At 46.6% G+C, this 20,206-nt stretch overlaps 1 protein-coding gene across 4 annotated transcripts in view; it reads left to right on the top strand.

Moving 5' to 3' along the window:
* Nucleotides 1-20,206, top strand: part of FNBP1 (formin binding protein 1) — a 107,404-nt gene that overhangs the window by 60,743 nt on the left and 26,455 nt on the right. For all 4 annotated transcript variants that reach the window (XM_080928205.1, XM_080928207.1, XM_080928206.1 and 1 more), the window contains exons 7-9: nt 14,934-15,062; nt 18,791-18,937; nt 20,017-20,206. The exon at nt 20,017-20,206 is cut by the window's right edge and continues 5 nt beyond it. In XM_080928205.1, coding sequence (XP_080784331.1) covers nt 14,934-15,062; nt 18,791-18,937; nt 20,017-20,206 — 466 coding nt within the window. The remainder of the gene's footprint in view (nt 1-14,933; nt 15,063-18,790; nt 18,938-20,016) is intronic.

The raw sequence follows: 20,206 nt of genomic DNA, 5'->3' as shown, positions 1-20,206 counted from the left end.
GGGAGGAGGGGGAGTGTTCCGGGGCTGGAGAGATGGCTCAGTGGTTAAGTGTGCTCTCTGCTCTGCTTTTGCTGAGAACCAGAGTTTAGCTCCCCAGCACCCACACCAAGCTCATAACTGCCTCTAACTCCAGCTCTATGGGATCTGATGCCCTCTTCTGTCTTCCTCTGGTTGCTACAGAACACATGCACTCACAATTAAAAATAAAATGTTTTAGAAATTTATAGATTATGTATGTGTGTGTTTTAAACATTTACTATTTTTAATTATGTACTTGTGTGTGTGCGCGCGCGTGTGTTTGTGTGTTCATGTGTATATGTGATGTTTTAATGTGTCTTAAATTATCTGATAAAATGTTTTAAAGAGAAAAATAAAATCGAAGCCAAGAACCACTGCCCGTTATTAAGCAAGAAGGTACTTTGCTCCCAGGATTGTCTGGTAATTGTCTCAAGACCCTTGCAGTGGGCAGCCTAGGACACGGCCACTGGTGCCTGAAGCTGGGGGGTGGGGTGCAAACCGGCTGAGACTGGGCCAGATGGGTAGCAAAGCGTTAATTTGTTGCCATTTGAGAAAACAGTGTGTCTCCAGCACACCCCTCCTTCAGCACAGGGACACATCTGGAATGACATAGTTGCTCTCTTCTTCTGCCATCACTGGGCTCATGAGTCAACATCTTTATTGAATGTGTAAGCGTCTTTCATGCTTGCCCCTAACTTTGTTTTGGATAAAAATGTCCGACTAGTTCTCTGACAGAATCCTTCAGGATGCAGGAAGGCCATGGGAGGCAGGTTCTTAAAGGCAGCAATGTGGGTTCTGTCAGTACGTGGGACACCCACAGCAAACCAGATCTAGAAACCAATTTAAAAAAAAAAAAAAAAAGATACGATAGGAAGAGGAAGTGGTCAGAACAGATGCAGGAAATACATTTGCAACTGCAGCTTCATCTTGGAACCAAAAAGAGTTTTAAAACACTTTCATTGCCTTCTTTTTGTTTTTTGGGGGGAGGGGTTGTTTGTTTATTTTTTGAGGAGGGGTAGGGGGAGATTACAGGGTTTCTCTGTGTAACCCTGGATGTCCTTGATCTTGCTACCTAGACCAGGCTGACCTCAAACTCTGAGATCCACCTGTCTCTGCCTCCTGAGTGCTAGGATTAAAGGCATGAGCCACCACTACCCAGTAATAATTTATCTATCTTTAGGTACATTAGTGTTTTGCCTGCATGTGTGACTGTGAGAGGGTGTCAGATCCCCTGGAACTGAAATTCAGACAGTGCCATATGGGTTCTGGGAATTGAAACTTGGTGAAGAGTAACCAGTGCTCTTAACTGCTGAGCCATCTCTCCAGCCCGGACACTTTGCTCTCTTGAGACAGGGTCTCACTATATAGACCAGGCTGCCCTCAAACCCACCAACCCGCCTTCCTCTGCCCCCAGAGTTCCTGAGATACACCAGACTAAAATGCTTTTCATTGAAAACAAGGGAAACATTGTAGAAAATTAAAAGGAAAATCTACACATAGATTTTAGTCTTTTATAAGTGGATCCCTAAAAGATACTTTGTTATTCTGTGTTTATTTCTGGGCTATAACCAGGAGGTCAGAGCTGTGGAGACTGCATTTCCTTCTAAAAGCAGACCTGCAGCTTTTGAGTTAATTTGCAAAAATATCCAATGAACTTAAAACCCTTTAGCTCTTTTGAGTGCAGGAAGCCATGCATCCACTCGGAGAGTGTATTCCTGCCTTACTAATGGGAGGACAGAAGGCAATTTGCTTTATCTCTGAGGTTTCCTGCCTAAGGGATGTGATTATACGCCTCGGGGACTACCTGAGGTCTCCATGGCCTGTGATGAATGGGGAGTGGGGTGGCCTAGCTCTCCTACAGCCCACAGAAGCACACTGTCGTGATCTTAAGTCTGTTTTGGACTACATAAGGTTCCCATTCCTCAGTTCTGCTATCAGTGTGTGTGTGTGTGTGTGTGTGTGTGTGTGTGTCTCTATGCACACTTTTATACCCCATGATGTGTGTGCCATGGTTCTCACTCAAAGGTCAGAGGACAGCTTTTGGGAGACAGTTCTCTCCGCTGTGTCTTTTACAGATCAAACACAGGCCACCAAGAATACAAACATTTTCCCCACTGAGCCATTTCGCCAGCCCTACATTAGGTTTTTGAGAGCACAATTTGCTAAGTAGCCCAGGCTGACCTCATGCTTCAGGCTCACAAATGTTGGGGTCAGAGGCACGTGGCCACCACGCATGGCTTTAATGTTCTGGTAATCAAGTGAATATATGTGGCCTCAAGGACTATTCCAAGCATCTGGGAGTTCAGCAGAGTACTTCTTGGGTGAGGACCACTTGGCACACATTAGATCATAATAGATGCTTTCATGAGGGCTCCAACAAAGAAGAGATGCAGAGAGTGGGAGGCTGTCGGATATGGAATGGCAAACATTCTACAAGAAGCAAGTGGCCTGTTAGTGTCATCGTCTGTGGGACCAAATGCCTGGCAGAAACAGCTAGAGGAAAGAAAGACTTTGTTCAAGGTTCTAGATGTTTCTTTCTGTCCTAGCAGGATAAGCATGGTGGAGTTCACATCACAGAAGCCAGCACAAAAAGACCTAGACAGAGGGCGGGACAAGATAGACTCTTCTGAGACACATGTCCAGCCACCTGCTTCCTCTAGCTAGGCCTCGCCTGATATGGCCCATCTTCTCCCAGTGGTCTGCACAAATGTTGACCCAACAAAAGGCTTAAGCCATTGACTGTACCCTCATCTCCCACTGTGGACAAGCCCTTGCAGGCTCACCCGGAAGTGCCTCGCCTCACGGGTATTTCTCAGCCCATTCAAGTTTACATTCAAGACTGACCTTCAAAGCCAGACATGGCCCAGTGATGTGATACCGTCTGTCTACGCTCCTAGCACTTGAGATGCTAAGGCAGGGGGAGAGTGTGAGTTTGAGGCCAGCATTTGCTACATAGTGAGTTTGAGGTCAACAATGATTACATAATAAGATTCTTTCTCAAACAGTTTCAAAAGAGAGAGAAAGAGAAGATGATGGACCATTGGGATGGCTCAGTGGGTAAAAGCATTTGCTGCCAAACCTGGTGCCCGAGTTTAGTCTTAGAGACCCATGTGGTGGAAAAAGAGAAATAAATTCCACACAGTGTCTGCTCACCTTCACACGTGCATTGTCTCACATACACATACACTTGTGTAGGAATAGGCTTAAGGGAGAGTTGTGACTTGAACAGGAAGGATGGACAAATTGAGAAGATAGCTTAGAGGCAGAACAACTTGGCTGTGGAGAATTTCTCTGGCACTGCAGAAGGCCCACTGCATATGTAGTCTTGCAAGAGAGGATGAGAGACGTGGAATGGCGAGACTGGGGACCCTGAAGCATCTCAGAAGCTGGATGTGGGGTGATTGTGACCCTCTGGGATGCTCTGAAGCCTCTTCCTCAAAAAGCATGCGCTGAAATATGTTGGTCTCAGTCTTCCCCAGAAGCATCCACAGCCATACAAATGGAAAGAGTGGGTCTGAGAACGTGTTAGATGTCTAGTAGCCTACATAGGCACTACCAGCGTTGGAGGTGGGGTGGGGGGTTCTGTGTTTCATGGTCATGATTCTTGCCAGGTGACCATTTTGCTCGACTACTGTGCTACACTGAATAAACAAACTTCTTGCTATTGGCCAAGGCTCTTGATATGAGAGAAGTAGAAGTGAGTAGATGAGCCAGCTGACAAGGCCTCAGTATAACGACCCAGTACACAGAGGTGTAAACTAGCCTGGACTAGGCAGCCTTGATTCCTTCTAAAGAAACAACTATTATTTACCATCTACCCATAGTGCTAATGCCAATATTATGCAGACCACCAGGTGTTACTGTTGACACTCCTTTCTGAATTAAATGACCTTCTTTGTGGTTGATACATTGTTTAATTTTTTTTCCTACTAGGAGTTTGAATGGCCCTCCACCATGTCTTTATTTCATCCTCATGCTGATGTGATAGTTTAGCTAGGTATTAAATTCTAGGCTGACCTTTTTTTTTTTTTTTTTTTTTTTCTTTTCTCAACATTTTGAAGCTATCATTCCCTTGTCAATCGCCTCATACTCTGTTAGGAACTTGTCGTCCACTTAACTACATTCCTTCAAGAAGAGTTGGCTTTATTCCCTGTATGCTGAGACCTCAAGTTTGTCTCTGATGTTCTATGGCATGGTTATTATATTTCAAAACTCACAGTTTTTATTTTTAAACTTGAGTATCTATTTGTTTTATAAATGCAAGGGAACCTTAGGCATTAAAACTTTAGGAATTGCCAGATGTGGTAGCACATACCTTTGATCCCAGAACTCAACACCAGAGGTAAGGAGAGGTGAAGGCAGGTGGATCTTTCTGAGTTCAAGGCCGGCCTGATCTACGGGGGAAAAAAAAGGACAACCAGGGCTGTTATACAGAGAAACCGAGTCTCAAAAACAAACCAAATTTCAAAATTTATTTATCTTTCTGTCTCTGGAACTGATGGTTTAGGGGCTTGTGTTAGACATATGTGTAGTTCCTCCTTGTATCCCATAAGCCTCTTCTTCTTCATTACATATCATCATCATGAGACTGACACACAGACAGGAGGAATCAGTTCTCCACTTCCACCTTTACATGGATTCTGGAGATCAAACTCAATTTACAGGGCCTGTGTAAAAGGAGACTTTGCTCACTAAGCCATCTCTCTGGCCTCCTTGGGTTTCTTTATCTCCAGATGTGAACTTTTGTGTAACTTTTATTTATTCACTCGTTTATTGAGTTTTTAATTTCTGGAACTCCTTTTTCATTTCTAGAAGTTTCACTGGAGTCTTCTTCAGACCTTCACTGATAACATCTTACTTTCAATTTTGCTTTTTGTATCTTGTTTTCCTTGTTTCAGACACTCGGATAGTCCAGGTTCTGTGGGACTGTTCTTCCCTGTGGTATTGGGTCTCATGGTAGCCTGCTCCCTAGTGTGCTGTACTTTCTTGAATGAATATCTTTGACAGTGATTGTTTCTCTTGTGGAAGTGTAGGACTGTGGAAATGCTGACCTAGTGAGGGCTCACATTCTTCCTGCCAGACAACTTGTACTCTTTTTCAAAGTGTTTTTTATTGATGATTTTATGCATGTGTGTTAATCTGAATGCATATGTGTGCATCGAGTGTGCAGTGTGGTCTCCTTGGGGCTTTGGGTCCTCTGGAAATTGACTTACAGTCAGCAGTGAGCCACCATGTGCATGCCAGACAGGGTTTCTCTGTGTAGCCCTGGCTGTCCTGGAACTCTCTCTGTAAACCAAACTGACCTCAAACTCAGAGATCTGCCCTGCCTCTGCCTCCCAAGTGCAGACCAAAGGTGTGTGGCACAGTCCTGGGACTAGGGAGGTAAGGAAAAATGGATTCTAGGGCTTGCTGGCCAGGCAGACTAGCCTAGTTGGTGAGTTTGGGGCTAGTGACAGGCTGTCAATAAAGAAATGTGGCTGGTGCCTGAAGAACAGTACCCTGGGCTCCATGCTCAAGTGTATACATATGTACATGTACCCACCAACACGTGCGCACACACACATGTGCACACACCGAAAAGGAAAAAAGGAAGCATATTTGTACTGGCTTGTTTTGTGTGTCAGCTTGACACGCGTTTGTGTCCTCAAAGAGGAAGGAGCCTCTCTTGAGGAAATAAATGCTTCCACGAGATCCCACTGTAAGGCATTTTGTCAATTATGTGATCAATGAGAGAGGGCCCAGCCCACTGTGGGTGGAGCCATCCCTGGGCTGGTAGACCTGGGTTCTATAAGAAAGCAGGCTGAGCAAGCCAGGAGAAGCAAGTCAGTAAGTAACATCCCTCCATGGCATCTGTATCAGCTCCTGTCCTGTTTGAGTTCTCACTCTGATGTCCTTAGATAATGAACAGCAATGTGGATGTGTAAACTAAATAAACCCTTCCCCCCCAACTTGCTTTTTGGTCATGGTGCTTCATCATATAGAAAACCTAAGACAATGTTGCTGTTGTTTCTTTGTGAACAGGACTTTAGAGTGTTTTGTAAAGCTGTGTTTACAAGCTATTTAAGCGGCTCTACGGTGACCCCGAGAAGCAAGTGCAGCATTATCTTAACCCTGGTGACAGACACTGGCCTTGCCCTGGACTTTCAGCTTTAGCCAGAGTATCCATGGCCTTGGGTGATGGGAGCTTTGTGAGCCCGGGGTGGAGCTGCTTGTTGAGAAGGTTGAGGGAGTGGAGTGGAGTGGTGGAACACACCTTAAGTCTTAGCCTGCTAGAGACAGGCAGACGAGTCTCTGCAAGTTCGAGGCCAGCCTGGTTTCCGTGGAAAGTTCTAGGCTAGCCAGAGCTACATAGTAAGATAGCAGTTTCAAACATCCTAGAATGAAACACTGCAGTCTACAGCAGTGGCAGTGTGGTAGAAACCAGGAGGCCACCATGGTCTCGCCATAGGAACCGTAACTTTATTACCTCTGTGTGTCTGAGCTCATAGCAAGATTGTTTTCCGTCTCCTCTCTGGACAGGACTCGTCCACACAGCCTGCACCACTCAGCAGAAGCTGCTTTTTCCACTTGAGTTAACAGATACTTTGAATTCTACTGGGATTTGGGCCACAGAAAGCCTTTTATAGCCCTGTTTAGCAAATGAATGGCCTCCGGATGGAGATCCTGGTCTCATTTGCTATCTTTCTGTTTAGGGGTTTTTGTTTTGTTTTCTCCTATTTCAATGACTGTGCGCCAGAGTAACCCCGAAGTCCTGGGGCTGGAGCACTGTAAGACTGGGGTGTGGGGGGGGACTTCAGGAAATGGCTGGAATAGTTCAGGCATATTTCTTTGGTTAACTTATTTTGAAGTTTTTCTGTTTTGTATTTTCATTGCCCTCATAATTTATCCCAGACAGACTGCATTGTTTTGGCAAGCTCTTGGCCTAGAAGTTTCCAACAACAGCTCCCGGTACTCCGACTGAATAGAAATTGTCAAATGCACCCTTAGTCTTGAAGCTGAAAGTGTATTCTAGACGCAACCCTTTGCTGGAAAAGTTCAACAATGCCACTTAGACCACCACATGGCTGGACAAAGACTGGCTTCTTCTCTGTTGTTCCTGCCCCTCCCCCTCTGTCAGCTTCCCAGAGCCTGTCCTCAGAGGCAAGCTTGCCTCTCCAACCTCTGGCTCCTCCAGTGGCCAGTGCTAGAATTTACATCATGCACTCACCATTGGGACAAAGATATTCCTTAATAATGCAATTAGGCTATAAATATTGCTTCATGCCAGTGGATCAGCGTTGAGGTACAGCTCCCCACCCCCAACCCCAACTGCGTTTCTCTGTGCAGCTCTGGCTGACCTTGCTCTGTAGACCAGGCTGGCCTTGAGCTCTCAAAGATTCGGCTGCCTCTGTCTCCTGAGTGCTGGGATTAGAGTCTTGTGGTACAGAATTTGTGTGTGTGTACAGTAGTAGGTTTAGTCCCCAGTCGAGTGTGCATCGGGTATGCTGCAGGGGCTGGAGAGATGGCTCGTCACTAGGAACACTTGCTGCTCTAGCAGAGGAACCGAGTTCATTTCCTGCCACCCACATCAGAGAGCAAGAGAGAGTGGGGGACAAGCAGCCAGCCCCTTTTTAGAGTGCCAGGTAACTGCAGGGTGGGGTTTACAGAATCCCAACAATGACAATGCACAAAAAGAGCTACTTTTTGCCTGTTTGGTTTGTAGTTTGTTTGTTGAGACAGAATCTCATGTTCTAGCTCCCACAAATGCTGGGATTATAGGAGTGTTCCACTTTAGGTTTGGCTTGTGGGGTACCTGTTATGAACATTGTAAAGGGTTTTGGGGTTGGATAGGCAACTGAGTCCTTACAGGGCTTGCCTATCAGCCAGATGACTCTGGGTCGCATAAAACTGTGTGGAGACCGTCTCAGCTTGTGGGTGGTGCAGTCAGGCAAGTCCAAATGGTCATCCTCAGCTACATAGGGAGCTGGAGGCCAGCCTAGGCAGTGGGGAAGTCTACGGCAAAAATAAAAATAAGTAAATAAACAATCAAATCAATAAAATGGTTTCCTAAGTGTTCACAGGTGAAGGGTTCCCCCTGGCCATAGACAATGAGAGTTATTCTGGCCGGCCCCTAAGTGTCGGCGAGTCTAGAGAACGTTTGCTTTATTGGTTAGGGTTTGCTGGGACCCTCTGTGGGTTTGTCTCTTGATGTTCAAGTGCCTACGAAACAGGCAATACTGTGCTATGTTACTAATGTCCTATTACATTACTAGTATCTGGTGGCCTGTATGTCCTGCTCTCTTCCTGGCCTCATCCAACAGACAGACAGGCTCTCAGCAGATGGGAAGGGCAGGCATGTGTTACCTTATAAACTACACAAACTGTAAGTTTAATGTTGGATAGCGTGGTGCGTGTCAGATCCCAGCACTCAGGAGACTGAGTCTGTAAACAGGTTATTCCCAGCAACCCCATCTTTGTTGTTGTTGTTGCTTTGGTCATCCCAGGAAAAAGAATGCAGGGTGGAGAAAGGGAGAAAGGCTAACTAACCCACACTATTACATTTCTGAGTTTACCTATCTCTTGGCACAAAGAATTTGAGGAGTAGCAGAATCCAGAGACCCTGCTGGGTTCCCCCAGGGCCTCCCTTGCAGGGGAATCTGGCCCATCTGCCAGTTTCAGGGACAGGCTGCCAAGCACTGCAGATTCTGAGCAGCCTGTATGGACGCCATGGATCCCTCATCCAGGCAGGGCATGAAGGGCAGCGTGAGCCCCAGCCTTCCTGGGTAACCGTGCAGGGGAAACGCCGAGAAGCCAGTGCTCCGACCACTGGGATTCCTAAAGTGGCCTTTGCTGCTTCCCCCAGGCACCGAGATCCCATTACAAACGGTTGTGAGCCACCATGTGGTTGCTGGGAATTGAACTCAGGACCTCTGGAAGAGCAGTCAGTGCTCTAACCACTGAGACATCTCTCCAGCCCCACTTTTGGTAATAAAAGATAGGGTTTTTATAACTTTCTTGGATTTTTTTGTTGTTGTTGTTGGTTTTTGTTTTGTTCTGCTTTGTGTTTTTGTTTGGTTTTTCATGACAGGGTTTTGCTGCCTGCTCCTGAAACTAACTGTTCTGGATGTTCTGAAACTAGTTCTGTAGACCAGGCTGACCCCAGACTGAGATCCTCCTGCCTCTGCCACTACCCATCTGAATTTTTTTATAATTTTTTTTAAAAGTTATTTATTTTCATTGTATGTGTGTGAGTGTTTTGCCTACATGTGTGTAGGTCGCAGAAGCCAGAAAAGAGCATGGAAACCCTTGGAATTGCCGTTAGGGATAGCTGTGAGCTACCATGTGGGATTCTGGGAACTCAGGTCCTTCGAAAGAGCAGCGAATGTTTTGTGCTTTGAGACGAGATCTCACCATGTATCCCTGGCTGTCCTGAAACTCACTCTGTACACCAGGTTGGCCTCGAACTCATAGAGATCTGCCTGCCTCTGCTTCCTGAGTGCTGGGATTAAAAGTGTGCACCACAATGCATTCAGTTCATTTTTGTTCCTAACGCCTGTATCAAAGCAAGCAAAGAACACTGCCGGGCTGTCCCCTTTGCTAGGTATCACAGGTACCATGGGACAACAGATGAAAAGATGCAGCACCATGAATGGGTGACAAAGTACTCAGGGTTATCGTGAGACAGGAAAAGAGGTCCTGAGGGTGGCCAGGAGCATAAAAAGAGACTTGATTGGCATTTCTCTGTCTCCAACACTGCCATGTCTGGGTGAAGGTCAATGTGCCACTTTTTTGACCTCACTAAAGTCACATGGAAGATGGCAAGGCTTCCCACTGTGGCCTAACCTGAGTCACATGGGCCCTCTGTTGTCCTGGGATACACTGCAAATAGAACCCTAAGCTGAGAAATGGCTGTTACACTATGCGCTGTGGTCCAAAGCACTTACCTCATTATCCTGTATATATGTGTACTATGTGTGTGCTCATGAATATGGGGGACAGAGGACAGCCTTCAGGTATTGGTTCTCTCCTTCCTTTATGTGAGACGCTGGAGCAGACCTCAGGTGTCAGGCTTAGCAGCAAGCGCCATTATCCACTGAGCCATCTTGCCAGCCCCTTCCCCATGTTTTCAGGTTCCAGAAACTCTCAGAAGTTTCTGCACTTTTGTAGAAGTGTTTGTTCCCCCCACTACAATGAGTTGTTGGGATCCCTGAAGGAGTGTTAGTCGACTGGCAAAAGGTGAGAAGAACTTGTAGCCCAGTTCACTCAGGTTCTGAAGGGCTGGCTGTGTGGTGTGCTCTCCCGAGGTGCCATGGAGAAGAATCAAGCCTTTTTTGTTCGTGGGGTTAGCTGCGTATGTCTGCTGAACCAGCTCCTCAGGTATAATAGCTGCAGAGTCTCAAAGCAATGGCTCTCGGCCTTCCTGATGCTTTACCCCTTTAATACAGTGCCTCATGTTGTGGCGACCCCCCAATCACAAAACTATTACTCTATAACTGTAGTTTTGCTGCTGTTGTGAATTATAATTTAAATATCTGATGTGCCGGAGATCTGATATCGCACCACGGCTATAGAGGATCAGAACCGAGCGTGACCACCAAACAGCAACTGTGGCTGTCTGTGGCTGACATTTTTTGGTGCAAACTGGCTTTGGGAAATTCTTGGGACATCTCCCCATCCAGCCACTGAGCAGTTTGTCACATACAACCTACTTTTTGTCACTCATTACAACATGGTCAGTAAGGGGCTGTCATCTTGTAGAACAGGACAGCTGTTCATGAGATACCCCTGTGCTTTGTCACCTTCTCAGTTTTCTTCAAATGCCAAACACCTACCGGCCAGACATAATGCTGTGCACTTTAATCCCGGCATTCAGGCGGCAGAAGCAGACAGATCTCTGAGTTTGAGGCCAGCTTGGTTTACACAGTAAAACCCAGTCTTGAAAGAGCTGGAGAGATGGCTCAGTGGTTAAAAGCACTCACTGCTCTTCCAGAGGTCCTGAGTTCAATTCCCAGCAACCACATGGTGGCTCACAACCATCTGTCATGGGATCCAATGCCCTCTTCTGGCACGCAGTTGTATATGCAGATAGAGCACTCATACATTAAATGAATAAATCTTTAAAAAAAATAACAATCTAATAATACTCCATCTCTTTACTCACCTGTCCGGGCCGTCCATAAATGGAACCAGCCTTTGTCCACTCATTTGTTAGGCTCTCGAAAGCCATACACAGTCGTAAAGAAGACTGTGAGATAGAAGAACCTGTAAGATTACACAGAGGTGTGCAAATGTGACATGTTTTCTTAGCATGCCCTGCATTCCTGGCTAATGATGGTGGGGACAGAGACCACAGTTTTTCTCCTTTATGTTTCAAACTCCAAGGAAAGAAAGTCACAATGGGTTAGCCAGGCAGTAGTCAGCTGTCTTTGAAGAATATGAGATGAGATGACCAAGGCAGGCGGTTTTATCTTTAGCAGTACAGAGCACTGGGCTGTAACGCAATTTCCCCTTAACAGTGGCCCTCTGACCTTTTCATCCAAAGGCTTCAGTGCCACACCGAGGCCAGGTGAGGACAGTGTTAAGTGAGATCCTGGGGGGCTGGAGAGACGACTCGGTTGTTAAAAGCACCGGTTGCTTTTGCAAAAGACCCAGGGCTCAGTTCTCAGCCCTGACATGGCAGCTCACAACTGTCATAACTCTAGTTGCTGGGGAATCTGATGCCCTCTGCTGGCCTCCACAGACATAACACGCACAAGGTGCACAGACACACATGCAGGCAAAACCACACACACACGTCAAGTAAAAGTAAATATTAAAAAAAAAAAAAAAATTAGGGGAAAAAATAAAGCAAGCCCATGTGTGGCAGGGGCCATGCCTGGGCTCATTTGGATATATCTGGGGAGATTCCCCGGGGTTTCTCAGTGGAATTATGAAGTATAGATTTGATCTTTCTAATTAATGGCAACAAGAAAACCCGAGTCCCAGTTCAGTTTGTCCATGACTTATGTCTTTGGGCAACGTGGGCTTTTTGAATTGTGTAGATCCATTCTGAAACTCTTGACTCACTGAAACACACACATGCGCGCGCGCACGCACGCACGCACGCACGCACACACACACACACACACACACACACACACACAGAGAGAGAGAGAGAGAGAGAGAGAGAGAGAGAGAGAGAGAGAGAGCACCTCTGTGCCTTTGTACTGCAACAGTGTTGAATGTAAGATGTTCTTAGAATATGTACTTTTTTTAAGCCAGTGAGTCAGTGGTGTGGTTAGGAGAGGAAATTCAGGCTCTGAGATAGATAACCACAGCTTCTCTTCCCCCACCCCTCTTTTTTTTTTTTTTTTTTTTTTTCTTTTTCTGAGACAAGATCTCTCTGTGTAGCCCTGGCTGTCCTGGAACTCTCTCTATAAACCAGGCTAGCCTCAAACTCACAGAAATCTTACTGCCTCTGCCTTCTAGAGCTGGGGTTAAAGATGTGTCCCCATGCCCTACTGACCGTGGCTATTTTTACATAAGTGTACTGAGAGTTGAAACACCATGATACTTAGCCTTAGATGCCAGGAGACACCGTGAAAGGCTCCTTGCCTTCAGCTGTCCCCCCAACCCACCCCACCCCATATGACCCCTATTTTCTGTGTGCCCTGGAGTCCCGAACAGCTTTGTCATCACTGCTGCCTGGGACTTGGGGAAGGACACCCTGAAACTTTAGGTGTTAATAAGCTATAAAAGTGATTCCATGGCTGGGTTTTAAACATTATGAGGGGTTCAGGGAAACCGAGGGACAGTGCCAGACAGCCCAGACCATGCTGGAGGTCTATGAATGAGGCAGAAGATATTTTAGAAGTTTTAGCATACACGGGAACCCCCTTGTTAAAATATTCCTGACAGCGAGAACTGAGGAGTTGGGGAGCCCAGGTCGGAGGCCTTGGCAATGCAGATGGAAGGCAGGCAGGGGATGATGACCAAGCTCGCTGCCGTCTGCCACGAGGGGAGGATATTTGGAGGTAGCTAGGAATAAATGTCACAGTTAATGCACTTGGCGGGGACTCTGTCAGTGGCGGAAGGCAGAACATATGGCCAGGATGCTGACAGGCCACCACGCCAGCAAAGATGAAGAATGTGGTGACTAAGACACACCCAGGTCAGCAGAGCATATGGCCGGGATGAGCTGACGGGCTGCCGGCAAAGGGGAAACATGTGGCTAAGACATGCCTGGGTTAGCTGAGAAGACTCCATGCCTGACAGGACTGAAAAGAATAAAGGGAATAAAGAAACCCTTGGAAATACTAGGTGCCGGTTGCTCATGAATAGGGAAGAAAATGAAGGAAGCCACCAGGACCATCCCCTTGGCCTGCCCAACAAGACTGGAATGTGTGGGGGAAGTGGGACCTCGGTTAAGGTCACCAGGTCAGAAGGCAGTGAGGACCTTGGAGAATAAGAACTCACCTGAGTAGGCTGGAGACATGTGCCTAGCATGAGCCAGCCCAGGGTTTTGATTGACACCCAGAACCCCTCCTACAAACAGACTTAAAAGAGCACTGGCTGTTCTTTCAGAGAACTGAGGTTTGATTCCCAGCAACCATATAGTGGCTCACAGCATCTATAACTCTAGATGGTTATAAATCCAATGCCTTCTTCTGGCCTCCTTGGGCAATAGGACATACAATATGTGGATATATGTGCAGACAAGACAGCCATGTACATTTAAAAACAAAGCAAAACTTACCTAAGGCCCCTGAGGTGTTTAGTGGGTAAGGGTCTGTCTTAGTTAGGGTTTCGTTACTGTGAAGAGACACCATGACCAAGGCAACTCTTATAAAAAGGAAACATTTCATTGGGGCCGGCTTACAGTTCAGTCCATTATCATGGCAGGAAGCATGGCAGCGTGCAGGCAGACACGGTGCTGGAGAAAGCTGAGAGTTCTACATTTTGATACACAGGTATCAGAAAGAGACTGTGCAATTCTAAACTGGGCATAGCTCAAGCAAAGGAAACTTCCAAGCCCACTCACTCCCACAGTGACTAAATCACTCCAACAAGGCCACGCCTCCTAATAGTCCCACTTGAGTCAATGGAGGCCAGACTTAATCGAACCACCTCAGGGTATTTGCTACCGAGCCTGATAGACCCATATGGTGACAGGAGAGAACCAGCAAGTCCTCTGACCTCCACATGTGTGCCATGACATGTGTACATACATACACACTCATAAGCAAAATAAATGTTAAAAGTCAGGGGAATGGGAGGGAGGAATTTGGTTTACAAGACCAAAATACATTATATCCATGTATGAAGTTGTTAATGAATAGTAAAAACATTATTAAAAAACAATACATGTGAGAAAAATATAAAAACAATAAACCAAACCAACCAAACAACAACAAAAAAAAAAAAAAACCTAACCTTACCCAAGCTGTGCCGGTCAGTGGGCAGACATAGCAGGCAGCCTTTGACTTTGTATTCACATCTGAGCATGCTCTCTTTCTGTCACAGATCTTAATCCTGAAGGCCTGGGCTCAATCAATCAATCAATAAATAGAAAATGTAGATTTGAGACAGCGTTTGTTTCTAAGCACCTGCTGACTTGGAAGTGTGGCTCAGTGGCTCTGGGTTCTTCAGCCAGTCCCCAGTACCACAAAGGGGTAAAAAAAATTTTTTTTTCTTTTTTTGAGAAAGGATCTCCCTGTGCAGTCCTGGCCGCCCTGGAACTCACTCTGCAGTCCAGGCTGGCCTCAAACTCACAAGAGATCTACCTGTTTCAGCCTCCTGAGTGCTGGGGTTAAAGGTGTGGAACACTACCTCCTAGCCTAAGAAGTCGTTTTTCAGTGTATAAAATACAAAAAGTATATCAAGTGATGTGTGCCCTCGCATGCCCCAGGCAGGCTTTTGTCTGTCTATTAACAGTCTTTCCTTACTTTTGCCCCAAGGCACGCCAACAAGCTCAGATTCGCCAGCAAATGGCAGAGGACAGCAAAGCCGATTACTCCTTAATCCTGCAGAGATTCAACCAGGAGCAGTGGGAATACTACCATACCCACATCCCCAACATCTTCCAGGTAAGCGCTCCACGGTGCTCGAGGTTTATGAAGGTAGGATGTTCTGGTGTGACAGGGCCTCACTGTAGCCTGGAAGTCACGTTGTACCTCGGTTGGCAATCATCTAGCCTTGGCCTCTTGGTATCACAACTATTCGTAACCACATCTGGCTTCCCAAATATCCACTGAGTCGTGTGTGTGTGTGTGTGTGTGTGTGTGTGTGTGTGTGTGTGTGTAAGTCAGAGGTCAACTTGATGTGCATAACCACATCTGGCTTCCCAAATGTCCACTAAATCTGTTCATGTGTGTCAGAAGCCAACTTGGGTATACATCTGTACACCATGGGCATGCCTAGTGGCCCTGGAGATCAGAAGGCCTTGGGTTCCCAGCAACTAGAATTGCAGATGATTATGAATGGACATGTGGCTGCTGGGGCTTAAACCCAGGTCTTCAGCCAGAGCAGCCAGTGCTCTGAGTGCAGAACCATCTCTCCTCTCCCTCACCCTTTTATTTGAGGTTGGGTCTCTCTGTGGCAGGCTGGAAAGATGGCTTTGTAGTTAAAATGCTTGCTGCTCTTGTAGGGGACCTGCCATCAGCTTTGGCACCTCCTTAGACATCTGCACACAATAGTATACATAAACTCTTTCTCTCCCTACACACACACACACACACAAACACAAACATAATAAAATTTTAAAAAGTCTTAGAATGGGGTGACTGGCCAGCAAGCCTCATGGATTCTCCTGTTTTGGGTACCCTTGTATCAGGCTTACAGGTGCCCCCCCCCACACCCAGCTTTTTATAGAGGTTCTGGGTATTAATGTCAGGTCCTCATGCCTGGACAGCAAGCATCTTATCCATGGAGCCATCTCCTCAGCCCCCACAGAGTCGTTTCCCGTTAACATGTAGATCACCCAATGGGCAGCAATAAGAATGAAGTATAATGCTAATCCGGGGTTCACTGGGTGCCTGCGTAGACATCCTGGTTTTCATTGCACCCCCCTTTTTGCAGGGGCTGACATTTTATAGCTGTGCCCTTTAGATGAAGGCTTCCTCTCTGAAGCGTCCCTGGGCCACAAAGAAACGCCTGCTTGGCTTTAGGAGACAAAGCAGCATTCAGAGTTGTGGGATTTGAACAGACAAGTGTTGTTTGCCTTGAATTGTTCTCTCTTTTTAAAATCTTTGTGTGTGTGTGTGTGTGTGTGTGTGTGTACAGAGTCTCTCTGTGGACTCCCTGGCTATTCTGGAACTCTATCTGTAGACCAGGCTGGCCTTGAACTCACAGAGATCCACCTGCTTCTGCCTCTGAGTGTTGGGATAAAGGTGTGCACCACTAGCCGAACCACCTTTGTGGAGGCAGGCTCTTGTTCTGATCTGCAGCTTGCCTCACAGCTGGGCCGGCCAGCATCCAGTGCCAGAGAACCTCCTATCTCTGCCTCTACAGTGCTGGGCTCATTTGCACACCAACCCCCCCCCCGGCATTTTTTCATGACCATTGAGGGTTAAACTCAGGTCCTTGTGGCACACACTCCACCAGCTGAGCCTGGATCCTATTTATTTACTTATTCTTGGCTTTTTAAAGACAGGGCCTCTCTGTGTCCTGGAACTCACTCTATAGACCAGGCTGGTTTGGAGCTCGGAGATCTGCCTGCCTCTGCTTCCTGAGTGCTGGGACTAAAGGTGTACACTCCTGCTTTTTTTTTTTTTTTTTTTTTTTTTTTTTTTTTTTTTTTTTTGGCTATCTCAAGTGCTCAAAAATGGTATAAGAGACTCTGGGTGAAGCTCACTGTGGAGCAGTGGTTTGTCATAGTCACAGCTAAGCCTTTGCTTTCATCCTCAGCACAACAATCAGTCAATCAAGACACACACACACAAATTATAGTACACACACACACACACACACACATTCCTGTTTGGAGACTTTTTGTCTGTTTCTTATTTGTTTTTGAGACAAACTCTTGCTCTGAAGTCCAGGCCAGCCTCAAACTAGTGATCCTCCTGCCTCAGCTTCTAGAACACAAGGATTATACCACCACCGTGCCATTTGGTGAGTCTTTTAGGATTTTGAGTAAAAAAGCCAAAGTAACCCCTTGGTTGGGTCTGATCAGGTTCTTGGTGTCCACACCATGAACTTTTAGGTCAGTATTTCTCAACCTGTGGGTCAAGACCTCTTTAGAGATCGAGCGACCTTTTCACAGAGGTCACCTAAGACCGCTGAAAGCACAGGTATTTCATTACAATTCATAACAGTAGCAATGGAATACTTTTATGGTTGGGATGGTGGAGTCACCACACCTTGAGGAACTGTATTAAAGAGTCACAGTGTTGGGTATGGGATGGGGGTGAGATCACTGCTCTGTGCTGTGGAGGGCAGGACTCTGGTTCTGTCTCAGCCTGGGTTGCGTTGAGACTGTTACCAAATTGTTCTTGGAAAAGATGGAGAATGGAGGGATGTGCATTGCTAAGGAGGAGATTAATCAAGCTAAAAACAAACAAACAAACCCCAACATGCACCTCGAATGTAATCTCAGGACGTGGGAATTAAAGGCTGAAGGATCGTGAGTCAAAGCCTGTCTCCAAACAACAGAACGATAGTAATGAGAAGCATTATAAAGCCAGAGTGGGGGCTGGAGAGATGGCTCAGCGGTTAAGAGCACTGACTGCTCTTCCAGAGGTCCTGAGTTCTAATCCCAGCAACCACATGGTGGCTCACAACCATCTGTAATGGGATCTGATGCCCTCTTCTGGTGTGTCTGAAGACAACCACAGTGTACTTACTTATAATTAATAAATAAATAATTTAAAAATAAATAAATAAAGTAAAGCCAGAGTGAAGGGTTGTACTTCCCTTCACTGGGGCTGCAATGAGATCCTCCTGCAAGGCCAGCTTCTGGAAGGAAGGGCTTATTGGCTCATGGTTGTGAAGAAGTCACTGTAGCAGAAGGTGCGGGTCGCGTGGCATCAGGAGTTGGGACATGAACGATGGATTCCAGTGCTCTGCTTACCTTCTCCTTATTTTAATTTTTTTCCTCTATTTTTATTCTGTACGTATGAGTTTTTCTGCATGTATGTATTCTGTGCACCACATACTCAGGAGAGGGCGCTGAGGCCCCTAGGACTATAGTTACAGAGTCCCCATGGGGGTGCTGGAAAGCAAACCCAGGTCTTCTGGAAGAGCAGCCAGTGTTCTAACCACTGAGCCATCTCTCCAGCCCCCTCTCCTTATATATAAAATAACGTTCACTTGTTTATTCATGTGCTTAGTATGTGGTTATGTGTGAGGTGGATGAGGTGGATGCTTATTTCAAAGTGCACACAGTGGTCAGAAAACATACTGTCTTCTCCTTGCTACATGGGCTTTGGGATGTGAATCCAGATTATTAAGCTTGGACGGCGAGAGCCAACACACCTGCTGAGGTACCTTGTGGGCCTGTCATTTTTTATTCTAGGCTGGAACCCCAGCTCAATAAATAATGACTTCCATATTTAGGGTGGGTTATGCCGCCTCAATTAAACTAATCAAGAAGCTCTTTCTCTGGCACACCCAGAGGATATTTGGTGATTGTAGATCCTGCAAATCAAAATCAACCTTCCGCCTCACACGAGCCTTCCTGCCATTACAATGCAGTTGTGCGAGGCGTTCACTGGGCAGCTCAGCTGTTCCTTGAACGCAGCACGGCAGTAATCACCCCAAAACAGCTCCCCGGGTTAGCAGTGGACCATTTTATACGCGGTCTGATTCTTTGCAGAAGATACAAGAGATGGAGGAGAGGCGGATCGTGCGCATCGGAGAGTCCATGAAGACGTACGCGGAGGTGGACCGGCAGGTGATTCCCATCATTGGGAAGTGTCTGGATGGCATCGTGAAGGCAGCCGAGTCTATCGACCAGAAAAACGTAAGCGCGGTCACTGGGCTTCTCATCTCTCTCCTTGTCCCACCAGCAGCACCTGGTTCAAGGACCCTGGGAGCTGCTGGTCTCGGTCTTTGTCCTTTGCCACCAGAAAGACCTTTCCTGAAGCCCTCAGTGTTTGGGGCTTAGTTCTCCCATTCTTCTGTGGGAAACACACTCGAAGGGTTGTCACTGAATTGGATGGAAGTGTGCTGGGGTTGGACTTATTTCTGGAGAGAGGCAGAGCTCTCTGGGGCACCAGTGGCTGCAGAGAGTGGGATGTTTGACACTGGATGCTGATGGCACTCCTCATTGGGGTCCATGTCACTTTCAGGTGTTGTCCTAAGTCCCCTGGGAGACAGAATTGTCCTGTGTTTAAAATAGCCACTTGGATGCCTGCGTTCCACTGTTTAATGATCTCTGGACAGAGTTCTGTCAGCCTGGTGTGCTCGGCTGCTTTGGAATGCTTTGAATGGTAAATATTTGTAAGAGAAAGTCTCAGGCGACTGGTGGTTTTCTTGTGTGGAGTTTTGACTGTAAGATATCTTGCCTCTGGTGTCATTAAGACCTGTTGCCATTAAGCATCCTTCAGGGACCTCCGCCAAGTTTGTGAGAAAAAAAAAAAAAAAAAAAAAAAAAAAAAAGATCAGTGCTCCAAAATGAACGGCATCCTCCTGCCTCTGACTGCATTCATTCTACAGGCGAGCTTTCTGCCTGAGGTGCTCCAACCAATCTTACCTTGACTGGATTTTTTTTTTCTTCAAAATGATGTCACCAGTTCTAGGTCCCTCAGAAAAATTTTAAAGTCTATGTGAAGCCTCCTCCAGTCACCAACCAAGGGTTTAGTGACGTGCCGTAATTCATGTGGACAAAGGAGGAAGCCTTCGAAGGCAAAGCATCATGGGAGGTGGATCTGAGATAGGAAGGCCTCTTCGGAGGAAAAACTTTATGAATGAATCTCTGTAGTGATGAGCACAGTACTAAGGAAGAGAAAATCCAGTCTCGGTGGGATTTTCTTGGCTCGGTCTCAGTGTGTATCCCCGCCGCTCTGGTGGTGACCTGCTTGTCTGTGGGTGTGATTGCAGGACTCCCAGTTGGTCATAGAAGCCTATAAGTCAGGATTTGAGCCTCCTGGAGACATTGAATTCGAAGATTACACACAGCCAATGAAACGCACGGTGTCAGACAACAGCCTTTCTAGCTCCAAAGAAGGCAAGCCCGAGCTCAAGTTTGGCGGCAAGTCCAAAGGCAAGCTCTGGCCATTCATCAAGAAAA

The sequence above is a fragment of the Micromys minutus genome (assembly GCF_963924665.1).
Source record: "Micromys minutus genome assembly, chromosome: 13".
Classification (NCBI taxonomy): Eukaryota; Metazoa; Chordata; class Mammalia; order Rodentia; family Muridae; genus Micromys; species Micromys minutus.
This window is presented reverse-complemented; position numbering and strand designations above follow the sequence as displayed.